Source organism: Chrysemys picta, chromosome 1 (assembly GCF_011386835.1).
Source record: "Chrysemys picta bellii isolate R12L10 chromosome 1, ASM1138683v2, whole genome shotgun sequence".
In the NCBI taxonomy this organism is placed as follows: domain Eukaryota; kingdom Metazoa; phylum Chordata; order Testudines; family Emydidae; genus Chrysemys; species Chrysemys picta.
Genome location: NC_088791.1, coordinates 8,409,602 through 8,436,637, shown reverse-complemented (window position 1 = coordinate 8,436,637; position 27,036 = coordinate 8,409,602). Strand labels below are relative to the sequence as shown.

Sequence of the window (27,036 nt, the reverse complement as noted above, 5' to 3'; positions counted from 1 at the left end):
CCGCGACTGGGCTGCACCTATTATTAAACTGCAAGGCAAAGTAAGGGCTGGTCTAGCCCAGAGGAGGTTGCTTGGATGTCTCACAGGCTGGTGGTGTTAGGGAACTGACACCCAGCCAAGCACAAGCAAGACTCCCTCCCGCTGCAGGCAGGGGATAACATGGTGACTCACAATCCTGGGTACCCCAAGAACCAGTCGCACTACCTAGCACAGCAGAGACTGCCCACTCAATATTCCTCTCCAAGAACAAGTGGGCACAGAGGGAGCAGGGAGGGTTGGGGTGTAGGCAATGCCATGATTCTGCTTGCACAATGTACCTGCCATCTGAGCTTCCTGGGTATTGGGGACAGAAGGGGTGTGTGTGGAATATATAAGACTGAAGCAGCATACATCAGCCCAGTGGAAAAGGGGCACTCTCAGAGCACTGGGGCTTAAAGTGAAGCATGTGCATAAATGTTTGCAGCATCAGGGCCTTAGATTTTCAACTCTTTGAGGCAGGACCTGGTTATATGTTTAACATATTTTGCCTAGTGTTTGGTAGTGTATATAATCTTTTATTAATGAGCCTGAAATAATTCTATGATATTAATAAGGGTAATTAACCCCCAAACGACCTCCACTAAGGACTGTCTCTTACTATGTGTATGGTCAGCACCTCTCACAATGGGACCAAGTTTCGCTATATGTATGCATGCTGCTGTAATACCAATCATTAGACCTGTGCACACGGCTGGAGTGGGATTAGCATTGTCTGAATGGGTAAAGTTAGGGCTCCTCGGTTACCTTCCTAGGTTTGGGTGAAGCCTCAGTTTTCCGCTCTGTGAAATGGGGACAGTGTTAACTGACCTGAAAGGGGGTGTTGAGACTTATTTTGTCCAGGGTTACAAAGCCCTTCAGCCCCATGGATTGAGACCCGCAGTGCAAAGGGCTATTCTGTTTGATTTCAGTGCCTGACCAGGTGCTTCTCAGGGTGTATCCAACCCCCGTCCCCAACTCGTGCAGTACGGAAGCCGTGTCAGGCTCTGACTGCGCGAGATGGAATCTGCCCCTTCCCTTGAGCTGCAGCTAATACTAATCATCCCCAATTGCTAGAAATTGCCTCCACTGGCTGTAGGCCTCTCGCAGGGAGAAGGGGCTATGATCCCCCCGCCCCAAGACCTTGTGGATCAGGTGCGAAGTGCTGCTGGCAGGCCTGCTGCTGCATTCCCTTTGCCTTTCTTACCTCTGCCCCCTTGTAACCTAACCTGTCCCCGCTGCCCCATTTCCCTCCCTTCCCTGCAGGTGCTCAGGCCTGGCGCTCTGTTGCGCAGGGAGCCCTTTGCTCTGACATTCCTGCTGCGTGCAGCTATTTTATTTATTTATTTTTGCCCATGAGGTAGCTCTCTTCCCCCCCACCTCCCCCCCCCATTCCCGTCGAAAGCGTGAGGGGGGAAACGGCCCCTCCGCCAAGCACAGCCCATCCCCTGTCAGCCGTCTTCCCCGGAATAAAGAGCGGGCCCCTCCTCCTGCTTCATAACTTCTTCCAACTGTGCTGAGAGTTGCACTCCAGCCAATGTGACCGGCACGTCTCCGGTGTGGAACTACAGGAGCTTGGGGATTACGCAGCCGAACCCTTGCAAATTCCTCGTGGGACAGAGGAATTTGAAGGCTTCTGATGATTGTATCATTCCTTTACCTGGAGGGAAATCCGAGATGTGAACGTTTCACCCGGGTAAGTTTTGCTAGTGCCAGTGACTGCCTGTGTCTAGCGCTCTCTCTGCATGCAATATAAATCTCTCCATGCCGTCCGTTAGGTTGTTCTTCAAACCCTCCTGTTACAGTGCACTGAACCCTGTCGTGAAAAACTCTCTCAGAAATGTAGCGAAGGATTGGACGAGATAAGTGGAAAGGGATGGGGGGGGGGGGGGGGTTGCGGGGGAATCTGCAGCCTGTGGGGTCTGGCACATTAACTTTCTTCCCAAGTTGTCGGTTTGTGGCACGCACCATGCTGATGGGAGTGCTGGGGGGAAAGCCTGTGGAAGCAGAGAGGAGTTCTTTAGAGCCTGTGTCACATTAGGATGCCGGAGGCTGCGACGTGGAGCGCGTTAGCACTGATGTCGAATGGCAGTGTCTCTGGAGTATTGTCTAATAGAAATGATCTGTTCTGCAGGGCAGGGGCATGGTTTGCTTGTGCGGCCAGGGGGTCGCCCCGTCCCCTCCCTGACTTTTCACAGGCCTATATGCTCCATTACGTCTTCCACTTTTTGCCTCCCCCCGGCTTTGCAGGCTAAAATCTAATCGCGTACGAGATGATTGAATTTCTGGCCGACAGAGAATGTTCGATATGCTGTACAACCCCCTCCCCTCCAATTGATCCCAGACGCTGCCCCTGCTGCGTGTCGAGAGTGTGGATCCTCAGTTTCACCCCTGTGGAGAATTGCGGCCCCACGGTGCACGTGCTTTCTGGGATCCCTGGGGCAGCGGTGGGAGGTGGGGAGGATGCAGAGCGTTGAGTGTGAGCCCAGGACGACCTCCCCTCGCTAGAACTAGGAGCTGGGTTTACTAGGCGTTCGTTCCGTTTCCAAACACGCCCAAGGTGCTGGTAAAATAACAGGTGTTGAAACCAAATCCTGGATCAAAGTCACAATAGCCACAGAGCAGCCCATAAGGCCACTTTGTTATTCTGATAGTCTCGTAGCGAACTAAATATTCCACCCGGCTCTAGGCGTGTGAGAGGAAATAGTATTAGGGGCTGACGTGATGCCACATGGCTTCATTCTGGCCGGGCCACGCAGCCCCTGCAATACGCATGGTCATTGCACTCCTTGGGCTGAATTCTGCGCTGCCACTCGGGTGTCCGTCCGGAGTAACTGCACTGGCCTCAGGGGAGTTACTCTAGATCTGCCAAGGTGCAAGTGACGGGAGCCTCCTAGGACTTGTGACGTTCAGGGCTCCCAGCCACAGCCTGACCTCCAACTACTGGCATAATGAAGGGCTGGATTGCAAGCCACCTCCCCTCCGGCTCTGGCCACCAGAAGGGAAAGTTGGACCATGAGCTGAATTAAAGCTCGCCCATAATTATGAGTCTGGGAATAGGGCTGGAGCAAAACGGTGGTTGAGTGTTACCTGGGGCATCTGGTTCAGTAAAGTAACAAATCCATGCTCATCTGAAACGTCATTTGTTCCTATGCTTTAGGCTTTGGTCACTTGGAGTTGCCCAGCAGCAGTGGGGGAAAAGAACCCAGATTCTCCTGCCTCAACAGCACAGGCTGCTACCCCTTCCACTGAAAGAGAATCTCCAGTTGCTGTTAGCAGTATTGAGCTTATGAGCCACAGTTGAGCAGTTTTGATTCCATCCAGCAGAGGGCAGTGGTGACACATGAGCCAGATCATTGTGACCGAATTAGAAAATGGGGAAGTCCACCCTTTCCCACCTAGCCATTGGAAATACTTCACCTGGGAGAATACAGTACAATTAGCATAGTAGGCTGCTATTTGTTCTAGGAGCAAAACCACTGTAATACGCTGATGTGCTGATGCTATGGAAATACCAGAAGGGTGTAAACTCCAAGGAGGGAGAGAGCTGTAGTGTGGCACAAAGGATTAAAGGGGTGTCAGGAAAATCCTCCGAGCAGTGAGGCTGTGGAATAGTCTCCCGCGGGAAGTGGTGGGAGAACCTTAAAAACGAATCTGAGCAATGCACTAGTACACTTCCTGCAGGGAACAACCCTGCCCAAGACGGGGATAAAGTAGATTGATGCCCAGCTGTAGCTACTAGTTTATGGAGACTTGCTCGTCTTTGCTGTTCCATATCCCCTCCTCCTCAATCTACGTCCTGTCTCTTGTCCTCATCTTAGATTCTGAGCTCTGTGGGGCAGGGGGACTGTTTGTTGTACTGGGTTGTACAGCACCTAACACAAGGGGACCTTGATCTCCTGCAGAATGGAGGCTTCAGGGTGCTGCTCCCCCGCTCCCCCGATTTCTATGTCAGGACAGTGCTCGGTGTTTCAGTGCAAAGCTGACACCAGCCCTGCCTTTCCCAGAATTATTGTTGTTAAGTTTTGGATCTAGTACAGTGGTTCTCAACCAGCAGTCCAGGGCCCTTGGGGGGGCAACAAGCAGGTTTTAGGGGGGGCTGCCAAGCAGGGCCAACAATAGATTTGCTGGGGCGGCAGAAAGCTGAAGCCCCACCGCATAGGGCTGAAGCCCGGGGCCCTGAACCCCACCACCCGGGCTGAAGCTGAAGCCTGAGCAACTTAGCTTTACGGGGCCCCCTGTGGCGTGGGTCTCCGGGCATTACCCTGATTGCTACCCCTTAACGCCGGCCCTGGCTTTTATATGCAGAAAACCAGTTCTTGTGGCACAGCTGGGCCGTGGCGTTTTTATAGCATGTTGGGGGGGCCTAAGAAAACGGTGGCGAACCCCTGACCTAGTTTGTTCTGCCTGAAGTTTCATAGATTCCAAGGCCAGAAGGGACCACTGTGATCATCCGGTCAGCCCTCCTGTGTAACGCAGGCCAGAGAACTCCCCCAAAATCATTCCTACAGCAGATGTTTCGGAAAATCATCCCCCCTTGATTTAAAAATGGTCAGCGATGGAGAATCCAGCACAACCCTTGATAAATTGTTCCAGTGGTTAATTACTCTCATCGTTAAAATATTCTGCCTTATTTCCAGTCCGAATTTGTCTAGCTTCAGCTTCCAGCCATTGGATTGTTTTAGACCTTTCTCTGCTAGATTGACAAGCCCATTATTAAATATTTGTTCCTTATCTCGGTATTTATAGACTGTAATCAAGTCACCCCTTAGCCTTCTTTGTTAAGCTAAATAGACCAAGTTCTTTGAGTCTATCACTATAAGGCAGGTCTAATCCTTTAATCGTTCTTGTGGCTCTTCTATGAACCTTCTCCAATTTATCAACGCTCCTCTTGAACTGTGGGCACCAGACCTGGACACAGTAGTCCAGCAGTGGTCGCACCAGTTGTGTCTGTGCTGCTGAGGCCTGGCACTTCATTGCCCCTTTTCTCTAGCAAAATCATGTTCCGATTCACTCTCTGCCGAAAAGGTAGAAGAACAGTGGGTGACATCTCTCCATTGTTTGGGACCGAGCTGCACGGCGCTCGTTTAGTCTGATTTGTACGTCTCGCAAACCGCGAGGGAATGAGCCTGTGAAGGAGGAGCGCGGATACTGGGCTGTCGGGGGTAAAACTTCATCTTTTACGCTGTGGGAACGGCTGCCAATCTGTTGTAGAATGGGAGAGCCACGCTGGGAAACATCTGGCCAATGGCATTGTTGGAAGCCAGTGATTAACATGTGAGATGCGTGAATCGAGGGGGCCCATATTTGTACATCGAAAACAACCCTACGCATCAAGGGTCAGTTGCTGCTGGGTGGGTGCATGGGGAGAGGGTGCACTATGGAGGAGACAGACTATTGCACGCTAAAGGAGAGTGACTCTTTGTTCCCCCTTTGGTGGCTGCCCCACCTCAGGGGATACGAGTCTACCACAATTGCCAGTGAATGGACTTACTCCTTTAGTGTGAGGGGTAGAGACTCATGCTTAGGTCCTGGGTTCAAACCTCACTGTTGGCCTGAGCAGGGCCCAGGTTCACTTATGCTGAAGGTCCTGGTGTCAAACCCGTCTGACGGCCCAACTGCAGATGGTTCTGCTGGAACTCCCTCAGGGCCAGGAGAGGGCTGGCTAGCATGCCCTGAGGCACTTCTCACCCCAGAGGGGGCATGGCTGGAAGAGAGGAGTCCAGGGCCCCATCCCTCTTCTGCACCGGCTAGTATCTGGGGCAACCACTTTGCCTGCAAAAGGGTGCCCCAGTGATCCCCACAGCCCCCCCGTGCTCTCCGCAAGTAGATAGTGCTCTCCGCAAGGAGGGGCGGCTAGCAGGGTGGATCTCACGTGAGTCATGAGATGCCTCCCCAGCACCCAGCTGGAATGTCATGCCTCCGGCTGGGCTGCTGGGGTTCCTCTGCCGTGCCTCCACTATGCCGGAAGCTGCTGTGGCAGGCAGCCCTCGGATCTCCCCTCAGACGGGCAGCTGGTGAGACATGGAGGAGCCAGCAGCAGCAGATGGACCAGAAGCAAGACCAAGTGGGGAGAAAGCATTGGCCCCCATCAGCACCAAACACATCCCACCGCAACCTGACGGCCTCCGACCGCCCTCTGGATAGCCAGCTGTTCCAGAGACCCTTCCCCACTCAGCTCGCTACCGTACCCACCCAGCCCTTCCCACAACCCAGGCTATAGGTAGAGTCCTTGGAAGGTGTACGTGTTGGGGTCCTTCCCAGGATCTCTACTTGGGGGAGTGCCAGGGATGGAGGCAATGGGCTCCTGTTTCCGGGGAACCAACGACTTCCTCTCATCTTTTACCCACCGAGCCGCCCACAGCTTGGCCCCCGGGCGGGGGAGCAGACAGGTTCAGAGGCTTGCCATAGAGGGAATGGGAGCTGAGGTTAGTTAGAACGCAAGAACCTCTCGCTCTCACTCCCGTGCCATGTCTACTAGGCCTCGCTGCTGTTCTTGCTCCTCTTGGCCAGAGGATGGGCAGGCAGCTGGCTGGGAAGCAACTTGTCGCAGAGGAAGGATGGCCCAATGGTTAAAGCACTAGCCTAGGACTTGGGAAACCTGGCTTCAAGTACCTGCCCTGCCACAGACTTGTCGTGTGACCCTGGGCAAGTCACTTTCTCTGTCTCCGGTCTCCATCTGTGCAGTGGGGATAATGGCATGTCCCTACTTCGAAGGGGGGGTTACGAGCATAAACGCATTAAAGAGTGTGAGATGCTCAGGCACTACAGTAATGAAGGCTGTAGTGGTGCCTAAAATAGATCAATATATGCTATTCACTATCATCTCCCTGGTACCATCTCCTCTGTCTGTCCGTTGTATTCACCTATGCGCATGTCATCTGCTTAGCCTGTACACTCCTGGGGGTAAGAGCCATCTTTTTGTACAGCTCCTAGCACCTACGGGCCCTCAGTTGTGACTGGAACTCCTGGGTGCTACCATATAAAGATAATAATAAGAACATAGCATAAGAATGGCCATACTGGGTCAGATCAATGGTTCATCTGGCCCAGTATCCTGTCTTCCGACAGTGGCCAGTACCAGAGCTTCAGGGATAGTGTTCAGAACAGGGCAGTTTTGGAGTGATCCACTTATCTTCCCCTCCTGGCAGTCAGAGGTTTAGGGTTGCCCCGAGCCTGGGGTTGCGTCCTGATCATCCTGGCTAATAGCCATTGATGGACCTGTCCTCCATGAACTTATCTAATTATTTTTTGAACCCAGTCATACTTTTGGCCTTCACAACATCCCCTGGCAATGAGTTCCACAGATTAGTTGTGGGTTGTGTGAAAAAGTACTTCCTCTTATTTGAATTAAACCTGCTGCATATTAATTTCATTAGGTAACACCTGTTTTTTCTGTTGTGGGCAAGGGTAAATAACACTTTTTTGTCCACACCATTCATGATTTTATAGATGTCTATCGTATCTCCCCTTCACTGTCAGCTTTTCTAACCTTAACAGCCCTAATCTCTTTGTCTTTCCTCCCAAACCCTTGATCATCTTTGTTGCCCTTCTCTGAACCTTTTCCAGTTTCACTATATCCTTTCTGAGAGGGGAAACCAGAACTGGACGCAGTATTCAGGGTGACAGGTTTCAGAGTAGCAGCCGTGTTAGTCTGTATCCACAAAAAGAACAGGAGTACTTGTGGCACCTTAGAGACTAACAAATAGCTCATCTTAATTAATTAGCCTCTTAGAGTTGGTATGGCAACTTCCACCTTTTCATGTTCTCTGTATGTATATATATATCATCTTCATATATGTTCCATTCTATGCATCTGATGAAGTGGGCTGTAGCCCACGAAAGCTTATGCTCAAATAAATTTGTTGGTCTCTAAGGTGCCACACGTACTCCTGTTCTTTTTGTATTCATGGTGTGCACCATAGATTTATATAGTGGCATCCTGATTTTCTGTCTTATTTTCTATCCCTTTCCCAATCGTTCCTAACTATTTTTGACTGCACACTGAGCTGAAATTTTCAGAGAACTGTCTATGGTGACTCTCAGATCTCTTTCTTGAGTGGGAACCGCTAATTGAGACCTCATCATTTTATATATATAGTTGGGTTTATGTTTTCCAATGTGCAGTACTTTGCACTTATCAATGCTGAGTTTCATCTGCCATTGTGTTGCCCAGTCACCCAGTTTTGTGACACCCCCCCCCCATGGCTCTTCGTAATCAGCTTTGGATGTAACTATCTCGAATAATTTTGTATCCTCTGTAAACTTTACCACTCCACTGTTCGCTGCCTTTTCCAGATCATTAATGAATATGTTGAACAGCCCAGGTCCCAGTACAGTGAGGGACCAGGGGAAAACCTGACCATTTATTCCTACCCTGTGTTTCCTGTCTTTTAACCTTTTGATAAAAACCTAATGACTAGATGACTGTGTGGGACCAATTCTCCACTGACTTGTACCTTGCTTAGCCATTTGCATTAGTGCTAAGTGGGTGTAAAACATTGCCAACCCAGAGTGGGAGCATTTTATGCCCAGTTTGCCCTGGTATAAAAAGTGGCACAAGGTATTGGCAGAACGGGTCCATCATGTTTAAACGGGGATGAGAACGGATTATTTTTTATGTATATTTATGCATTGCTGGGCAGCCCCAAAAGTGCCAGCGCTGTGCATGAGAGCTAAGAAATGAAATTGACAATGAGCAAAATCCAAGCAGCAAGTGAACAAAGAGCATCGAAGTGGGGAAGTGCATCAGCTCTCGAAAAGACCCTTTCTGGTTAAAAATAAATGTGACTTTTGTCTTGTTTGACCTTTAAGTAGGAAAGAAAAGCAGATGGACAGCTCAGCGAGGTGAGGATTAGTTCTATCGCAGCCACGCCAAGAGACCACAGCCGAGGATCAGGGCCCCGTTATACCTGCTCAAACACAGCAGCAAGACACTTGGAGCATCACCATTTCCAATCTTCCTTGAAAAGCTGTGGGCCTGATTCTCATCTTACCCCGGCATCAATACTCAAGTCACTGAAAGTGTGTCACCATAAGTGAGATCAGAACTGGGCCTTATGACCTATTCATGGGATTTAAACAAAAGGCACCTTCTTTTCTTAGGGCCAGTTCCAATCCCCTTAAACGTGCAGAGCAGGACTTTTTTTTGTGAGTGACTCTATGGAAAGCATTCAACATGAATAGGAGCAGCAGAATCTGGCTTTTAGCTAAGTCGTCAATCAGTTGACCACTTAACTTTCTACTCTCTCTCTCTTTTTTTCCTATCTCTTGATCTCCTTGTCTCTAATATCTGTCTACCTCTGATTCTGTAGATACACAGCTCTGCATGGGGGACCTTTCACCTCTGCTCCAGATAAACAAATACATAGGGCTTCTGATTTTAGGTTAACCAATAAACACTGATAAAATACCGCCCCCCCCCCAATCAATGTTTATCCAACAAACACCAGTATCTAAGGGCTTGTCTACATGGAGCAGTACTGTGGATTATGGGGGATATGATTTCTAAAGCATACTAATGTGTTGAACATTAATTGACGGATGTAGACCCTGCTGGTGTGCACTAAAGGTTCCCTAGTGTGCTCTAATATTGTGCCATTACACGAACATTACAAAGAGATTACTGAGGTTATTCATTCCAGTATATACAAAGAGCCCCGTAATCCCCTGATTTCTGGACACCTACATAATGCTCAAATAGCTAAAAATAAACCTGGAAAAATTAAATTAATACCCCCCGCCCAAAAAACAAAACAAAACAGAAGCCTTACCAGCATAGTGTTGCAGATGCCCCATGACAGTGATAGGATAAAGTAGTGGTAGACTTCAGAATCCTATTATATTTGTGAAGCACACCCCCTAGGCCAGAGGAGTGGGTGGTGTAGAGCTGATTCAAGATTCCCCCATGATGGATTACAATATGCAGCTTTTCTCCTGATACTGGAGCTCCTAGATGAGTGTTAAAATGGAGAGGGTGGTCAGGGTTAAGAGACCAGCATTAATGTTGGTACTGTGACCTGAACTGCTCCTGGAGATTCTGATGTTAAATTAGTAGGTATGTATAGCTGCCCCTCTGCAGGGCGGTAGCTGATACTGAGTTCTTGCAAGTCAGTTTCCTATTGGAGGAGAAATCAGCGACAAGGAGTCAGGGTATTTTCTTAGTGCAGTTTGTTTGTTTCCATTGTATACATCAGTCCTTGAACAGAGGTGGTCACAAACGGCATATGCAGAAAAACCCCTCATTTGGAAATCTCAGCTCCAAAATCAGTGCTTTGTTCCCAGGAAGCAACTTTGTTCCCAAAATCAACACTAGTTAGAGAGATTAAGGCAGATAGCAAACTTTCTTGCTGCTTGCAACAGCTCCCCAAAAAGTATAATGCAACACTAACTACAATGCAGCATTTCGTCAAAGACTGTACATGGCTCCCAGGCTAAGAAAAAGAACTTGTAAGACTATGTGTAACAGCACCATCCTGCCATTCACAATGAAGTTTTTAGTTTGGGAATTTCTTTAGGTTTTTTAAAGAGCATATTCTCAATTGCATTTGTGTGTGGAAACTTGATGAATGTGGAATCACTACAAGCTGGAGCAGAGACAGCAGAGGCTGTCTCTTCCTGTGGTGTTTCTAAGTACAGGATTCCTACTCCTGCCTCTAGTCAACTCTTCTAAGCTATGCACAATTTCATCCTCTCTTCTTTCTCTCCACTCCTGCGGCCTTTATAAAACGGCACAGGACTCTTCCCGAATGTTATAACCTTCATGGAGAGTTGTGTAGCACTCAGAAATTGGCAGATTCCCCTCCCCGCCCCCTTTGTGAATAACTTTATAACCCAATGTGGTTCAATGTATCCCTGTGTGCTAGTGTTTCTTGAGGCCCAATGAATGAAAACAAACTTGGGGTTAACTAGATACAATCAATCAGAGCAACCGTTGCAATGGCAAAAAAGGGAGATGATGGGAACATGCTGGCAAAGTATGTGGCACTTTGCCCTTTAGTGCTGGTCCATTAGAGGAGAACAGCCCACTACTGCTGCCAGATCATGGGGTTATTCATTTAGCTCTGGCAGCGGACGTCTGTGGCTTCATAATATTCATTGAAGGGGCTGAGAGAAAAAGGAATCTCCCACGGCTGGAGCAAAAAGGCAGAGCAGGATGTTGCATCTGCTGAATATTAGAGCTGGCTTTGCCCAATAGCAGGGTCCCCCCATGTGTCGGTTCTTGGACTTCACCTGTTGGGAAACTTCCTTGTCCATAAGCTTTGGAACGGCCAAAGGTGCGGAAATGGGACCCACGCTTTTGTCTCAGCTGGTAGTAGGGTGACCAGACGCCCCGATTTTATCGGGACTGTCCCGATTTTTGCTTCTTTGTCCCGCATCCCGACCGATGTTTGGTCCGGACACTGGACAAAAAAGAAATGTTGCGCTCCGCCCCCCCCGGCTCCGCCCCACCTTCCCCCATTGGCTCCCTCCCCAAATCCCCGCCCTGGCCCCGCCTCTTCCCCAACCACGCAGCATTCCTCCTCCCTCCCAGGCTTGCAGCATGGCGGCGCAAGCCTGGGAGGGAGGGGGTGGCGGCGGTGCCTGGATCCTGTAGCTGGTGAGTCAGCTCCGGCATCCGGCGGGCAAAGGGGGGCTGGCAAGGGAGGGAGACAGGGGCCTCAGCTTTGAGCCCCCTGCCGCGACAGAGGACTCCTGCCCGGGCCGCTGCACCCAGGGCCGGGAGCGCAGCCTGGAGGCTGCTCCAGCCCTGCAGCCCGCGGGGTAGCGCGGTGGGTCTGGGCGGGGGCAGCGTGGAGCGGGCAGGGGCCGGTTGTGCGGCGTGGGCCGAATCCCTGCTGCTGCCAGGGAGCCCTGCGCCTCTCCCTCCTGCTCACAGCTGCGGCTCCTTCCCGGCGGGATGCGCCCCCCGGCCTGCCCCGGCCACATGCGGCGCGCGTCCAGCTGCTCCTTCCCGGCGGGAGGGAGAGTAGGCGCGGGGGACGCGCGCCGCATGTGGCCGGAGTGGCGGGAGGCGCGTCCTGCCGGGAAGGAGCTGCAACCACGAGTGGGCGGGAGAGGCGCGGGGCCCCCTGGCAGCAGCGGGGATTCGGTCCCTGCCGCCCACCCGGCTCCTGCCCACTCTGCGCTGCCCCCGCCCGGACCCACCGCGTGCCACATATGCCCATGGCGGGCCGGGGGGCGGGAGGCTCCGCGGGGAGGGCAGTGCGCGGGGCCGGGGCCTGCTAATGCCCTCAGCCTCCCCCCTTTTTTTGCTCCGCCCCCCCTTTTTTCCCCCTCCCCCTCCCGTCCCGATATTTTGGACTGCTGATCTGGTCACCCTAGCTGGTAGAGCCTTGCTGAGCTTGTCTCTCTCAGTTAGGAGCCACTAGTCACTTGCAACTGGGATAAGAGGAGCGGAGTAACACTGGGCTACTCGGAAGGCGATCTCTTGCTAAGAGCAGCCGTGATGGAGTGGAATCCACTGGGCTGGGGAAAGCGCCCAGTGGCCCCCTCCCCTGAACGGAGAACCCCATAAATCCCCCGTTAGTGAGCAGCTGACACATTCTCATGGGGCTCATTGAAATGCTAATGCAGTTGCTTTTCCCATGTTTTCTGACATCCCTGGGGAGACAATAGCGGTGGGGTCTCACCCTCAAGTTCACGGGACAGGGAGGCTGCCAGCGCTCCAGGGTCACTGCCTCCGAACAATGCAGGCACCTTCAGCTGGGTGCCGGAGCAGAAAATAGGCCTCTTCATTCAGTGTTTCCTTCATCTTCCTTTATTGACCGGCCTCCTCCCGTCTAAACAGTACCAGGCAGCGCGGCCCCTTTAAATCAGGGAATCAATGGCATTGAAAACCCCCCAATCCTTTCTCAAAGTCCTCGCTCCGAGAGGAAGGGAATCAGCCCTTTCTGGCTATTGCTGACTCTGACGTTTAAATGGGCTCTGCTCCGGAACGTGTCTCTCGGTGGATCTTACGCTCCTGAGAGCTGCGTGGTGGTGGGGGGAGGCACTGGATTTGCATGTCTGGAGAGTGGGGGCCAAATCCTCCGCTGGAGCAAATTGGTGAAGCTGTTGAACTAGACGGAGCGACGCTCCAAGTGCACAAAATAGGTCATCATGGAAAGCAGCCGTGCAGGCTTCCTCCACCGATACGCCTCAAAGTCCGGTTACAGAGAGAGCACCCCGACAGGCAGTCGATTGGCCTGTTTAACTATCTGCCTCTTTGCTGAAAGGTAGCAGCAGCCGTGGTGGTGGCTTCTGTGACGTGGGCGTCTGTGCAACTGTCCATGGAGCTGGGAACCATCAGCCGCTCCCACTCAGCCCTAGTGGATATTGCACGAGAGCCCTTCAGCTGGTCTCTAAGTTAGGGTTACCATACGTCCGGATTTTCCCGGACATGTCCGGCTTTTTGGGCTCCAAATCCCCGTCCGGGGGGAAATCCCAAAAAGCTGGACATGTCCGGGAAAATCGGGACATGTGGGGCCGGCGGTGCCGAGCTGGGGGCTCGGGGGCCGGGCCGGCGGTGCCGGGCTGGGGGCTCGGGGGCCGGGCCGGCGGTGCGGTGCCGAGCCGGGGGCTCGGGGGCCGGGCCGGCGGTGCGGTGCCGAGCCGGGGGCTCGGGGGCCGGGCCGGCGGTGCGGTGCCGAGCCGGGGGCTCGGGGGCCGGGCCGGCGGTGCGGTGCCGAGCCGGGGGCTCGGGGGCCGGGCCGGCGGTGCGGTGCCGAGCCGGGGGCTCGGGGGCCGGGCCGGCGGTGTGGTGCCGAGCCGGGGGCCGGGCCGGCGGTGCGGTGCCAGGGGCCGGGCCGGGGACCGGCAGTGTTGGGCGGGCCGGGGGTGCTCAGCTGGGGGCCCGGGGGCCGGGGCTGGGGCCGGGGCCCCGTGGAGTATCCTCCTTTTGGAGGCTCAAAATATGGTAACCCTATCTAAGTGTCCTCCTTCCCCCTGTGACTTTCGGTTTGAGAAATGGTGGACCTGGGAAGCTGTAGCCCAGGGGTTCTCAAACTGGGGGACCCCTCAGGGGGTCATGAAATTATTACATGGGGGGGGGTCGCAAGCTGTCAACCTCCACCCCAAATCCCGGTTTGCCTCCAGCATTTATAATGGTGTTAAATATATAAAAAAGTGTTTTTAATTTAGAAGTGGGGGTCGCACTCAGAGGCTTGCTATGAGAAAGGGGTCACAGTACAAAAGTTTGAGAGCCAGTGCTGGAGCCCTATAGATGTGCTTTGTTCTGCGCTTGGAGTCTCGTTGGCCAGGGGGACCAGTCAGCACCACTTCACAAACTTAGGTGAGAATCCCAGCTGAGAGGGGCCATTGGATGGCTGTTGGATGGTAACAATTTGGTCTTAGGCAAAATGTCAATTATTTCCTTCTGTGATCATAGCTGGGTTAATTTGCCCCATGTGGGAATCTGCGCCCCCCCCCCCCCAGTGATATGATCGATCTGTTCTGCTGCAAAAACCTGTAACACGCTGTTGGGGAAGAGGCTGCCCCTGCCTTTTTTCCCCAGGTAATGGTGGAAGGATGGTCCAGTGTTTGGGGCACTAGCCTGGGACTTAAGAGATCTGTGTTCAAGTCTCTGCCTTGCCACAGACTCCCTATGTGACCTTGGGCCAGACACTTTGTCTCCCCGTGCCTCCGTTTCCCCATCTGTAAAATGAGCATAATAGCATTTCCCTACCTCACAGAAGTGTTCTGCGGCTCAGTTCACGTGCTCTGACACTATGGTGCTGATGCGGGGCCATATAAGTACCATAAATAGACTATGGGATCTACCACAATGAATCTGCTTAAGTGACTTGCAGGATGGAGGGCCTCTTAGTGCATCATTCTGGTCCTTTTCAATTTTCCTTTACTTGGTGCGGATGCTATGGATTTACTTGTCCCCTCCGTAACTGAGATTCTCTAGGAAGCTGGGGTGAGCCTCCTGTCTCATCCTCGGATCAGAGATGGTTGCTGAGATGTGGCCTGCAGCCCTTTGGTGCATGAGAACATCCTTCCAATAAAATGTGCTGTCTGCCCGAGTGGAAGTGCAATCCCAAATCTGCCCTCGGGGCACCACATGCATCATCTTCCCCTTTCCTGCATTCCGCAGACCTGGGAAACCTTCCATCAGCTCCGAGGCTGGGGGAGGGTGTTCAGAGACCTTTTCTCCCCCAGCCCCTGCTTTCCACTTCCAGCTTGGGCCTTTCCCGTGCAAGAGCTCAGCTGCAAATACTCCGCTTGATTCGCATTAGCCCCTGCCTTATACTAGCAAGATTGCTGCTTATTTTGGGCCTGAGCCTGCAGAGGTTTCCTAATCTGAGTAATCCTTATTCATGCAGTGTTGTTATAGGCATGTTGGTCCCAGGATATTAGAGAGACAAGGTGGGTGAGGTCCAGGCATTGGGCCTAATTCTCCACTGCCTTGCGCTTCTATCATTTGCACCTGTCCAAAGGGTATAAGATGCCACCACTCTGTTTGGGCAGCGTTTCCACCCCCACATTGCAGAGGTGTGAATTGACTACACAAGGAAGGTGTAAAGCAGCAGCATACCCGACTCCTTGATTTCAGTTGGACTGCTCAGCCAAGCGAGGGCCACAGGATGGCTCATTTCAGGTTCACTAGCCCCACATTGCTCACAAGTGCGGGGCTGTGCCCACTGATTTGTTATTATGAGAGCTAGACCACAGGGTGTCAGCTTGTATGTGGTGTGCCCTGCCTTTGACCTTGGCTGTCCTGGAGAATTGAATTGTCTGTTGCTGGAATATGACATTTAATGCTGTTCACAGAATGCTTGAGGATTTGAACTTGGGTGACAAACCCAGTGCATATGAATCACATTTCCCCCTCTCTGCTATAGTCTATTTATTGCAGGTAGAGCTGTGACTTGCCAATGCTGGGTGTTCTGGCATGTTGTACTAACACTCTTGTAAAATATGTGCCGTGGCCCCCTTCTAGTGACTAGTCTATTGAGAGGATAACAGCCTACAACTGCTGCCAGTTAATGGAGTTACTGCTTTAATTCTTCGGGTGCATTCAGATGCTGCTGCTGACCTGTGGTCATGATATTATTTCTTAACAAGTATGAACAATTTAATATGTTGGTGGAAGGGCCAATCCTGTAGATAACACAGCAGAGAGAAGCCAGAGTCCGTTCAGACTGAGTTAGTTTTTAGTTCATCAATAACTGTTTTTGGGTAGCTTTAATTATAGCCCTAGATGTGCCCAGTAGGTCCTGGGAGGAGCTGCTCAATGGATTTCACAGAGGTTTGCAACAGCCTGGGGATTTCTTAAGAATTTGCTCTAATGAGGAAGGTGATCGCTGACCTCTCCCAGAATCGTTGCTGGCATGTCAGAGGTTAATCCCCCTCCTAACCTCGTAGAGCTTGGTATCAGGATCTTTGGGCCAGACTGGTGGCTGGTGTAAACCAGAAGAACTTCGCTGAAGTAAGTGGAGCTATGCTGACTTATGCCAGTTTAGGACCTGGCCCTTTGGATTCTGAGCTGCTGATGTCTCTCACTTGCAGTTTAACCACACTGGCTGCTCACGGGTTATCAATTGATCCCAGGCACAGTTTACAGATTGTGACAATGAATACGGTAATATTTATTTACAAACACCATTTCAATATCCTATTTGCAACACAGAGAAAAATCAGTGACAATACAAAATACATTTAAAACAGCCCTGTAAACTTCTGACCCTGCAATCTTGTTCCTATCATGCAAGAAAAACACATGCTTGACTCTAACCTAGGCCCCCTTCAACCCAACTAACCAGATATATCTCAAGGTTTTGGGATGATTTTAACAAGAACCTTGTCGAAAAGTATGCCTGCCTCTGGGGGAGAAAAATTCTTAGCCTACATTTTTACATAAACATTTCAAAGTGAAATGGAAGAGCTGGAACATTCCTTCCAGTGAATTATGAACATGTGTGATTGGAAAAAGCAGCAAACTCTTAAATACAAACTCACACCCTGATCCTGTATGCACACCCGGCGGTGCAATGATATATTTATTTGCTATATATTATTCAGCCCCCAGATGTCTCCCAGTGCTGTACGGAGTTCCAGTCAGGGGATGATGATTTTTTGTTTACCAGGAACAAAGCTGAGGCTTAAGTTGTGTGGAAGTCTGTTTAGTTGTCTGAACTTCCTAGTTATTTCCTATAATAAATGCTGCTTGCTTAAGAAAGACTGTGATTCCATTTGCCATGGTGCTGAGTAACTTGATGCATGGGTGAACAGTTGCAAACATAGGGCCTTAACGTTTCTGAAAATAAGAAATAAGAAACACAAACGCCTATAAACAGACAATAAAAAAGAATCCGATCTCAGTAGATTAGGGTGTGGTCAGTCTCAGACCTTGCTCCATTGAATCTTGTCCTTTATGGACAAACCTGGCAGATCTTTCTTTCTTATCCCTAAAATTGTTCCCCATAAAAAGAAAGAGACGTCCTAAAAATGCACACAATGGAGGAATGTTGATGAATGCTGCTCAGTTTTGGGGGAAACCATAAATACAAAGGACCTGATTCTCCTTTCTCTGACACTGGAATGACAAGATGGCACTTCCCTTGACTTCAGTGGAGTTATAATGCCCTAAAACTGGTATAACAGACCAGAAACTCAGACCCATATACTTTATGGGACTTGCAATTGATTTGTTTAAGGGACTGTAAAAAAAAAATTGCCCCAATATATTGTTTAAGCAGGGCAATAAAAGATCAAGGTAATTGCTCAGATTCCATCTAAAACTCTGAAGTTTATGGAGGTCAATTCTGTGCCCCGATTGGTTTTCTTTAAAGCTTTTTGTAGCAGCTAACTGTCCTGCATTGCACTCTTTGAAATGGTGGCTGGTGGGAGCCTCCATCTTCAGACTGATGCTGTAGAACTTGCTTTTCTGCTGTCCCATCATTTATTCTTATTTAATATTTATACTGCAGGAGCATCGCGGGGCCTCAATCATTGTACCAAGCGCTGTGCAAGTGAATAGAAGGTGGCAGTCCCTCGTCTCTGCCCCAAAGAGCTTATTGTCTAAAAGACAACAACTAATAGGTAGATGGGACAAGCAGGCCAGGTGGGAGAGAAAGATGATCAAAACGAATAGGATGTGTGTCGTTCTCAACCAATCAGGAGCTTTAATCTCTCGCCATTAGCAATTGGCAGTTTTCCATATGCGTTATCTTAAAACTGACCTGTGCTAAGTGATGGCATCTCCAGTCCTATAGGAATGTGGGCCCGAGTCCTCAAAGGTATTTAGGCACCTCATCCCCACTGACATCCATGCGCCTAAATATCTTGGTTTCTGTGGGAATCGTGACACTATATGGTTTTGTTCCCCAGCAACGTGGTGCCCCATAGATCAGAGTGAGGCTTGGGGGCATATCCCTATGCAGAAGATGTCTTTTGGGGTCAGGCTGAAACCTGTTTGATCCATTCCCTCTGCAGTTTTACTGGTGACTATTTCCTGGAATTTGGAGGAAGCCGAAGAGCCCCCCATCCTTGTATTAGTGCCCCCCTCAGGATCTGGGAATTTCATACGCAGCTGGAACCTAACCTCCTTGCAGATTTTGATGGTAGCAGTACGGGTGGATGAGCAAAGACCCAACCCAGTTCTTGAGCCAAAGCAAACTTTTTTTGTTGAAATGTGAAAAAGTTCAGTTAAGCTTTGGTGTTTGAATTCTGGATACAGGGCCTGACCTGGGCTATAAAACTTGGCTCCATATCTATGAAGTAGTAGCAAGGATAGAACGGCTTTTATCCAATCTGCAGGCTGCCGCTGGTAGGTTATTCAGGCTTATGCGCTCCTTCTTCTGAAGCACTTTGTACTGTCATTAGGATACCGGATTTTATGGACCACTAGACTGATCTAGGATGGCATTTGCTATGGTCCAGTGTTGAATTAAACCTCCAATCTATAAGCAGCACGAAGAGCTTAACTGAACTGCCTGGTTTCATTGTGAGTGTCCGCATTCACTCTGCTGGATTCAAATCAGCCCAAAACTTAGAACAAAACCACATGAATTGAGCCCGACTCAAATGTCCGTCCAGACCCACAGGAACTGAAACCAGCAAGTTTGGCTCTGCTTTAGTTATTGCATCATAGACAAATTCGTGGCAGACTGTAACTGTAGCCATGTCTACACTGCAGAGTCTAGGTCAGTATAGCTATGCCGGCATGGCCCCCTAGTGTAGACGCTGCATATGCCACCAAAAGGAGTTCTTCTGCCGACATAACACCACCACCTCCCTGAATGACGTTAGCCACGTTGACAGAAGAGTGCTTCTGTCAGCTAAGTCGCGTTTACAGTGGGGGGGGGGTTCTGCCGGCCTAGCTAACACTTCTAGCCAACAACCCGCCATGCTGGCACGACTTTATCGTGCAGACCAGGTGTGACAAATCATTCCTTAGTCGCTACCATATGGGCTGCCTCGTCTTTCTCCTTCAGTGGCTTCACCGCTATAAAGAAACCTTACGGTCTGCCTTTATTTTTGCTTGCTGACTTCATTTGATGCCTCATGCTGCTTATTCAGTCCATTTTTCTCTTCTTCCGGGCTGATTCCTGCTGTACAACGCATAGATCCCGAAATGCTGTCCTGAGATACAGATCCTGTTTGGAGTGGCAGAGAAGGGGTTAACCCCCCCCCCTTCCCCAGTCCAGAGGCTAACACAGGTGCATTTTCTCAGCAGCGCTTACCAGGGAGCTGGGGAGGAAGGGAATGGGGTTGAGCTTGTCAGCTAAAGGGAGCTTGCTCTGGCTGAAAGGACTGCAAGAAGAGTAGATGTTGAACACTGGGGCTGAGACCTACCTTGTCTCTGAGAAGCCAGCATTTGCCGTAGCACAAGGACCTCACGATCCACTCAGGCCAGCGTCCCACCTCTGTGTGCGTCTTCAGAGAAAGGGGGGGGAGGGGGAAGTCCATAATCCACCTGGCCCACTGTGCAGTAGTAAAGCCACTTACACTTTCTTTTAGCCAACCTTGGCCACAAGAGACCCTTTTCCCTTCCTTTATATGAATGCAGAGCTTGCAGACCGGCTCGTTTTTCTGCCTGGCTTCTGCAACCGTGAGCTGTTGCGCACCCGTTGCTTTTTAAACCACTTTGTCAACTTGTTCAGTGCGGTTAAAGGGGATGCGGTCTGGTAAAATTTCATAGACATTTAACTTGGACATTGGGAAAAAGTTCCTAACTCTCAGGGTGGTTAAACACTGGAATAAATTGCCTAGGGAGGTTGTGGAAGCTCCATCTCTGGAGATATTTAAGAATAGGTTAGATAAATGTCTATCAGGGATGGTCTAGACAGTATTGGGTCCTGCCATGTGGGCAGGGGACTGGACTCGATGACCTCTCGAGGTCCCTTCCAGTCCTAGAATCTATGAATCTATAAAACTGAATCCATATCTGCCCAGGGATGTGTGGAGTATGTGGGGTGTGGGGGGGCCGGGGGGGAGGGCGGCCAGAGCGCCGGGGGGAGGGCGGCGAGCTCGGCCGTGGCCCCGCTCTTGGAGCGCCGCACCGCCCCCCTCCAGGTGCCGCCCCAAGCACAAGCTTGGTGGGCTGGTGCCTGGAGCCGGCCCTGAAAATAGCACCCGGAAACCCAGCTAAGATCAGGACCCCATCTTACTAGGTGCTCTACAAACACGTAGTGTGTCCCTGCCCTAAAGAGCTTACAATCGAAATAGACAAGACCGAAGGGAAGTGTTACGGGCTCCATGGTACAAAAGGGATACCGAGGCACAAAAACTTGCCACAATGAGTCTGTAACAAGGCAGAAAATTGAACCTGGGTTTCCCGAGTCCCAACCCAGTGACTTCCCCGTAGAAGGTTTAGTTCTTAGCAGTTCGTTCGCTCCTGTTGTTTATTCTTTATTGGAATTTATAAAAAGCGTCAGAAGGATTTTTTTTTTTAACATCCAAGCCGTCTCCATAGCAACTAATGGTGGTGTCACGAACGGATTATGATGGGAGATGAGGAATAAGGGGTAGGAGCAGGCTCACTGCTAGGCAACAAAGACCTACATTTAATGCACAAGTTTCAAGAAATGGGGGGAGAGAAAAACACAGAACACATCGAAGGACAGCAGAGTTGTCTGTACACAGAATAGCGTTCAAAGTTTTTGGTCTAGCTGGGCCAGTAGGGTGACTGTGCGCAGGGTGGACTGCACATTTCTAAAGATCTCTGCTTGTCCTTGCAGTAGAGCGGAGCGAAGTTTTTTAGACTAATAGTTTATGTGATGAAAAATGCAGTGTTGGTCAATCCGGAACTATTTGTGAATTTGACACAACTGGTTTCAGCCATTCCCAAAATGGCTGGAAAAGAACCTGCTGCCGCTGCCACAACACTTCACAACCATTAGCCAGGGTTTGCGACACTGCCCTGGGATTTGAGTAGGGTGACCAGATGTCCTGATTTTATAGGGACAGTCCCGATTTTTGGGTCTTTTTCTTATATAGGCTCCTATTACCCCCCACCCCCTGTCCCGATTTTTCACAGTTGCTGTCTGGTCACCCTAGATTTGAGGGACTTACGTTTCAACCCCTGAGACCCGAAACAGATTTTCTCAATTCATCAGCAAGTCCCCAAAATTTCAGATTCCGTTAGAACTGAAAAATCAGTTATTTGCTGAGAACTTTAGCCCAGAGACAGCAGCCGTGTTATTGCTGCAACCTGTTCTCTCTCTCTCACCCTACCCCGTGCACCCACCTCAATACTTTTGTTCTTTCTTGTTTGCTGTTTTCCGTCGTCTGAAACAAATCATTTTAGACTGAAACCCCAAGGTTGTGCACGGAAAAAACCCAAGAGGTTTTTCCAAGAGGAATCAGCACCTTTATTAGGTACTAATGTAGCTCAGTGATGGCAGGTTATTTACTGTAGGGAACAGTCCTGCACTGGCAGATAGCTGGCTGAATGATGTATTAGGGCTTTTCTTTCTCTAGGGGCTGTGATTTCCTGGAAGTTGCCCGTAGTGACACCTGTGGAGTCCATTCAGTCTGGGACATTGAGGAGAAGCTCAAAATAGGAGAGGATATCCTATCGTCCCTTAAGAAAGAATAAAACCCCTTCTGGCAATGCTGCAGTTAGAGCGAGGACCCTGTAGCCTTAATGAGCAATCAGCATTTGCTATGGATTGTGTATGTCACACATGGACAGTAACAAGTGTTTTCCAGGTCCACAGCACAATGACGAGGGAAAGTTGCAGGGGCTGTGTGGAAAACTGCTAATTAGAGCAGTTCTCAAGCTACAAGCTTGAGGAACCCAAAGGTTAGCTGTAAATTAGTCTAATGAGAAGCTGAGTGTGTCGTGTAGGAAGCTGCTGTATGCGCCGATCTCACATTGACTTTTGTGCTTTGAACATGCCCAGACTTTTCCTTCCTATTAGAGCAACTGGTGTAAGAAGGGTTGCAAAAGAGTTCGGTTCTAACACCCCTTTCCTACACACACGTAACATTCACCGCTGGGCATGAAATGACTCCTGTTTGGCCTCAGCCTGAAGGAGAAGGTTATTAATTAAAGTGACGTAGGAGCTGTCATCCTGGATCTGATGTGAGGTCCATCTAGGCCAGTGTCCTGTCTCTGACGGTGGCCAGCACCAGATGTCTCCATGGAAGATGCAAGAAAGCTTGAGTTATGGAGCAACCTTCCCATAGGGCAGCGGTTCTCAACCAGGGGTCCGGGACCTCCTAGGAGACCATGAGCAGGTTTCAGGGGGGGCTGCCAAAATAAACCAGAGAGCAGGGCTGACGTTCGACTCCCTGGGGCTCAGGGCAGAAAGCCGAACCCAAGGGGGCTGAAGCTAAAGGCCGAGCAGCTCAGCTTTGCAGGGCCCCTGTGGTGTGGGGCCACAGGCATTTGCCCTGCTTATTATCCCCCAACACCAGCCCTGGCTTTTAATCTACTGGATATGCAGACAAAACAGCTGTTGTGGCACAGGTGGGCCATGGAGGTTTTTATAGCATGTTGGGGGGGCCTCAGAAAGAAAAAGGGTGAGAACCCCTGCCCTAGGGGAAGTGTTTCCGAACCCCATTAGTTAGCGAGGCACTTGTGCCCTGAAGCCGAAGGTTTTATATCCCTCCAGTAGCTGCAGTTGCTTGGGCATTCAGAAAATCAGGACGTCTCAAGTTGGGGCTCCAAAATGTAGTGGATGCGTCTGAAAAATGTTTCTCCAAGTGGTGTTAAATCTGGTGCCTGTTTGGAGGCACAAGTGAAACGAGTTGGTAGTTCTCCTCCCAGCTCCTTGGGGGACAGGTATCCCTTGGCTGTCTCAGCCAGAGGCTAAGGATTTAAGAGGCCAAAGACTGCTCACTCTTAGCAGTCATCTGGCTAAGTGAATACTGAGGCCCATGGACTGGGCTGGGTGAAGGAAGCTAATACTGCCCCATTGTCTTGTGGAGCACTAGATGATTTCACTCTTCACCAGCGTTATATTTGCATTAAGCCCTGTTTTCTCTTCCAGACACATCAATGTTCGGCTTGTGCAATAACTCTGGTGACCTAGGAGGAGTTTCTGCCCTAGGAAGATGAGATTGTTGTATGCCAAGATACTTACGCTAGCAGCCCTCTTGGCGCAGTCTGAAGCCTTGGCTCCGCATGAAGGTACGTGTGTCCTGTGCTGTGTCCAACAGAACCAAGAGCAGGGTAGCTAATGCTCATGGCAGAGAAGTTAATGTCTTTTCCAGGTGGCTGTATTTGCTAGTGTAATGAACGGAAGCTACTTGGGGGCACTGGTGGGGCTTGAACCTGGGATCTCTAGCATCAAGATCACAGGCCATTGTCACTGGACGCTAGCAGGCTAAATAGTCTTTGCAGCCAGCCACAGATAGGATCGTAGCTACTAAGCCAAGACATGTGAACTGTGAATTGTGGGAAGTGCCAGGTTGTATCGGTCCCATGGTTCATCCTGTCTCTGATATTGCCCAGTGCCAGATGTTTTAGAGGAAGATGTAAGAATCCCACCGTAACCCCTGCCCCCCCCCCCGCATAGTTCTCATCCTGATCTCTATTAGTTAGACTCAGTCAGTGTCCATCTGCGTTTGTCAGCCACCAAACAGACAACCTTGGGGTTTGCATTTGTTTTCCGCTGGCTTTTCTTAATGCCACACAGGGCCAGTTAGGGGATCAAAATGGCACAAGGTCTCATCTGCTCCCTCTCTTTCCATCAGCCACAATCTCCCCTCTGATATTTTCTTTGGCCCCACGTATGGCATTAAAAAGTAATCCCAAGAACTGCGTGTCAGTGGGCGGGAGCACTGCCCGGTCACTTGGATCTGCGCAAGTGGGCGTGACACGCCACTGCTCTGATCTGCTTGTGTTTTACGCTCAGCACAGGTGTAAGTGACCGCCCCAGGTACATGGCAGTGGAGAATTATCTCTGCAGAGTCTAGCCCACCTCTCTGTGTCTGGAGAGGCCCTTGTCGAGGGGAACTGGTGGGAAAGATGTCGGGGGGGGGGGGAGCTATGTGAGTGAGGGAGGAGATCTGTCACCATGTGGATCCGCCCATCTCCCCCCAGGGTGAGGGAGGCGGTAACAATGCCCTACATAGGCTACTTCAGCTACCGAGGAGGAAGCTTGCTCCCCATTGTGCCCCACCTGCATCTCCCCAATGTCAGGTCCAGCTAGGTCAGCACAGGAGGCAGGCGCTAGGCACTGCCGTACCACGGTGATAGGATTTTAGTCTATGTGCTATCAGCAGCATGGGGCAAAGCATAACGGGCTGTCTCTCACTACCTAGCCCCCCGCACCTCAGCGGGCATATTTCTACTCCGTGCACACTAGAATCGGTGCAATGGGTTCACCAAAAATCTGCTTTCGTAACATACTGTTGAAGCTTGTTTTGCACGTCTTTAGTGTCTGTGCACTAGAGGATAATAGCCTACTAGTGCAGTTAGCTGGTAGCATTGCCCCTTGGCTCAAGTGGTAAAGCTCTGTACTGGAGAGGTTGAGGGCTGTAGGTTCAAACCCTGTTGATGACCCATATGGGGTAAAAGGGCCACTATGACTGGGTAGTTTGAAGTAGATGTGACTTTCTGCTGCTGAAATTCAGTCCCTGGGAAGTCCATAAGGGCCTGCAAACTGCTTCTTGCAGGCAGACTAATCCAGGACCCGGCTGGGTATAAGGGTCCAGCTGCTAGACTATGCTGTGCTCTGCAGATATTCAAAGAGGAACACAGGGTTTGCCAGACAGGATTGAGCTCTAAGCTTTTAAGAACGTGCCTGGAACCTTCTGAAAATTCAGCAAGGGGTTAATGGTAGCTTAGGAATTGGCTGCAAAATTAACTTGATTAAATTCCTGCCCGTCAATTAAGCCAATATCTTTGACTATAATGCCATTTAATTCGCAGCCTGGAACAGTGCAATAAATCAACGTTTACAGATGTCTCCGGCAAACCTTTGATGGATGAAACGGGGTAATTTCGGAAGTGCATGGAAAATTTCAAATAAAATCATATCCCCCTGTGATTAATATAGCTGTCTGTGTTGGTATTTGCTCCAGAAGGCACCAATCCAGATATGCTTAACATCACATGCTTTCAAAGACAGCATCAGGTGCCTGACCCAACCAGGCCGAATGCTCTCTAGTTGCAGTGCCAAGCTGGGTCCTGGTCCTGCATGGCTCTGAAGGCCCTGTATGAAGGGGCCCTTGTCAAGGGGCAGCTGCTCTTTATGGGGAGCTAGGGCCCAGCCTGCCTGTGGCTGCCTTATGAGGGTCCCACCTGGGGGTAATTGACTGCCCCAGGGGACTGATTACTAAAGAAGCACCTGGACCTAATAAAGGTTACTGGAGCTCAGTTAGCGTGAACTCCAAAGGGAGAGAGGAGACTGAGGGAGGCCGGAGGCAGAGGGCAGAACAGGGAGCCTCGAACCTGGGGAACCTACCAGGATGGGGAGCCTGTAAGAGGCGCCCCCGGAGAGGGGAGCCTCCTAGTCAGAGGGCTTTACCACTCATCCCCAGACGTTGGCCGGAAGCCCGGCCTGGCAAGGATCGCCCGCTGTCCCTGGAGACGCGTCACAGCACACAGACCTCCCCGGACCTGGGCCTCCAGAGAAGGATGTTACTCCGGTAGGGGCAAGAGACTGGAACCAAGAGAGCATTGGAGGGATACCGGGTAGAGATGATCGGTGGGCTCAGGTGGGGGACATGGCTGAAGAATGACCCGGTCACCCCACTGGGACGTTGGGGTTAACGTTTTGGTCATGGTTCTGCATTGGCTTTTCTGTTGACAAATGAGACTCTCTGCAAGGAGGGGCTCTCTCGCACGTAACTGGCTGTTTGCACTTGCTGATCCCCTTGATGAGGGGCAAATTAAGTAAAGGCTCATCTGCAACACTGCACCCGTCCACACGGGGGCATGCTGGCTCACGGTGTATGCACTTACTGTTATTCACAACAGAATTCTGACCTGCCGCTGCCCCCTGACAGAGAGGATTTCAGTGACGCTACTCAGGACTGATCTGCCTTGAGTGGTCAGATCCATCTGTGCAAAGTGGATGCAAACGAGGATGGTAACAGCCTACAGCTGCTCCGCCTGGGGTAAATGACAGTTCAAGGAAGGCAGTGGAGATTCAGGCCCCTTGCAGAGCACTGACTGTCTGCGTGGGTGTGTCTACACCCACAGGGAGCTGAAGGGGTAATTTCCACCTCAGGCAGACGTACCCACACTAGCTCTGGTGGAACTAGCGTGCTAAAAATAGCAGCTTAATTATGGCTGTGTGAGTGGCAGGATGGGTTAGCCACCTCAAGCACAATCCTGTCTGAAACCTACCTCCAGCTCCAGTGCAGACATACGCTGTAAGTAATGATGACAGGATTACCTACCCTGTAGGTAGCAAAGGCTCCGATCCTACAGACGCTTAGGCCTATGTGTATATGTGTTTGCAGGATTGGTGCCAAAGGTGAAAAGCCCCCCCGTGGGAGCTATTTGTATTGCATGTAGTACCCAGTGTGCTTGGTGCTTTTGTATACCAATTGCAGGCTGATTTTTCAAACCACAGCACCCTCTTCTTTTGCTTTTAAATCTTCGCCCATCCTCTCCGGAGAATGTGGATGATG

General features: G+C 50.6%; 1 protein-coding gene across 15 annotated transcripts in view; it reads left to right on the top strand.

The window, feature by feature from the left end:
• The first annotated feature begins 1,506 nt into the window (after positions 1–1,506).
• The window catches only part of LOC101937181 (collagen alpha-1(VII) chain-like), a 216,523-nt gene continuing 190,993 nt past the window's right edge, over positions 1,507–27,036 (top strand). For all 15 annotated transcript variants that reach the window (XM_065552743.1, XM_065552766.1, XM_065552759.1 and 12 more), the window contains exons 1-2: positions 1,507–1,711; positions 23,442–23,581. In XM_065552743.1, coding sequence (XP_065408815.1) covers positions 23,506–23,581 — 76 coding nt within the window. In that variant the 5' untranslated portion in view covers positions 1,507–1,711; positions 23,442–23,505. The remainder of the gene's footprint in view (positions 1,712–23,441; positions 23,582–27,036) is intronic.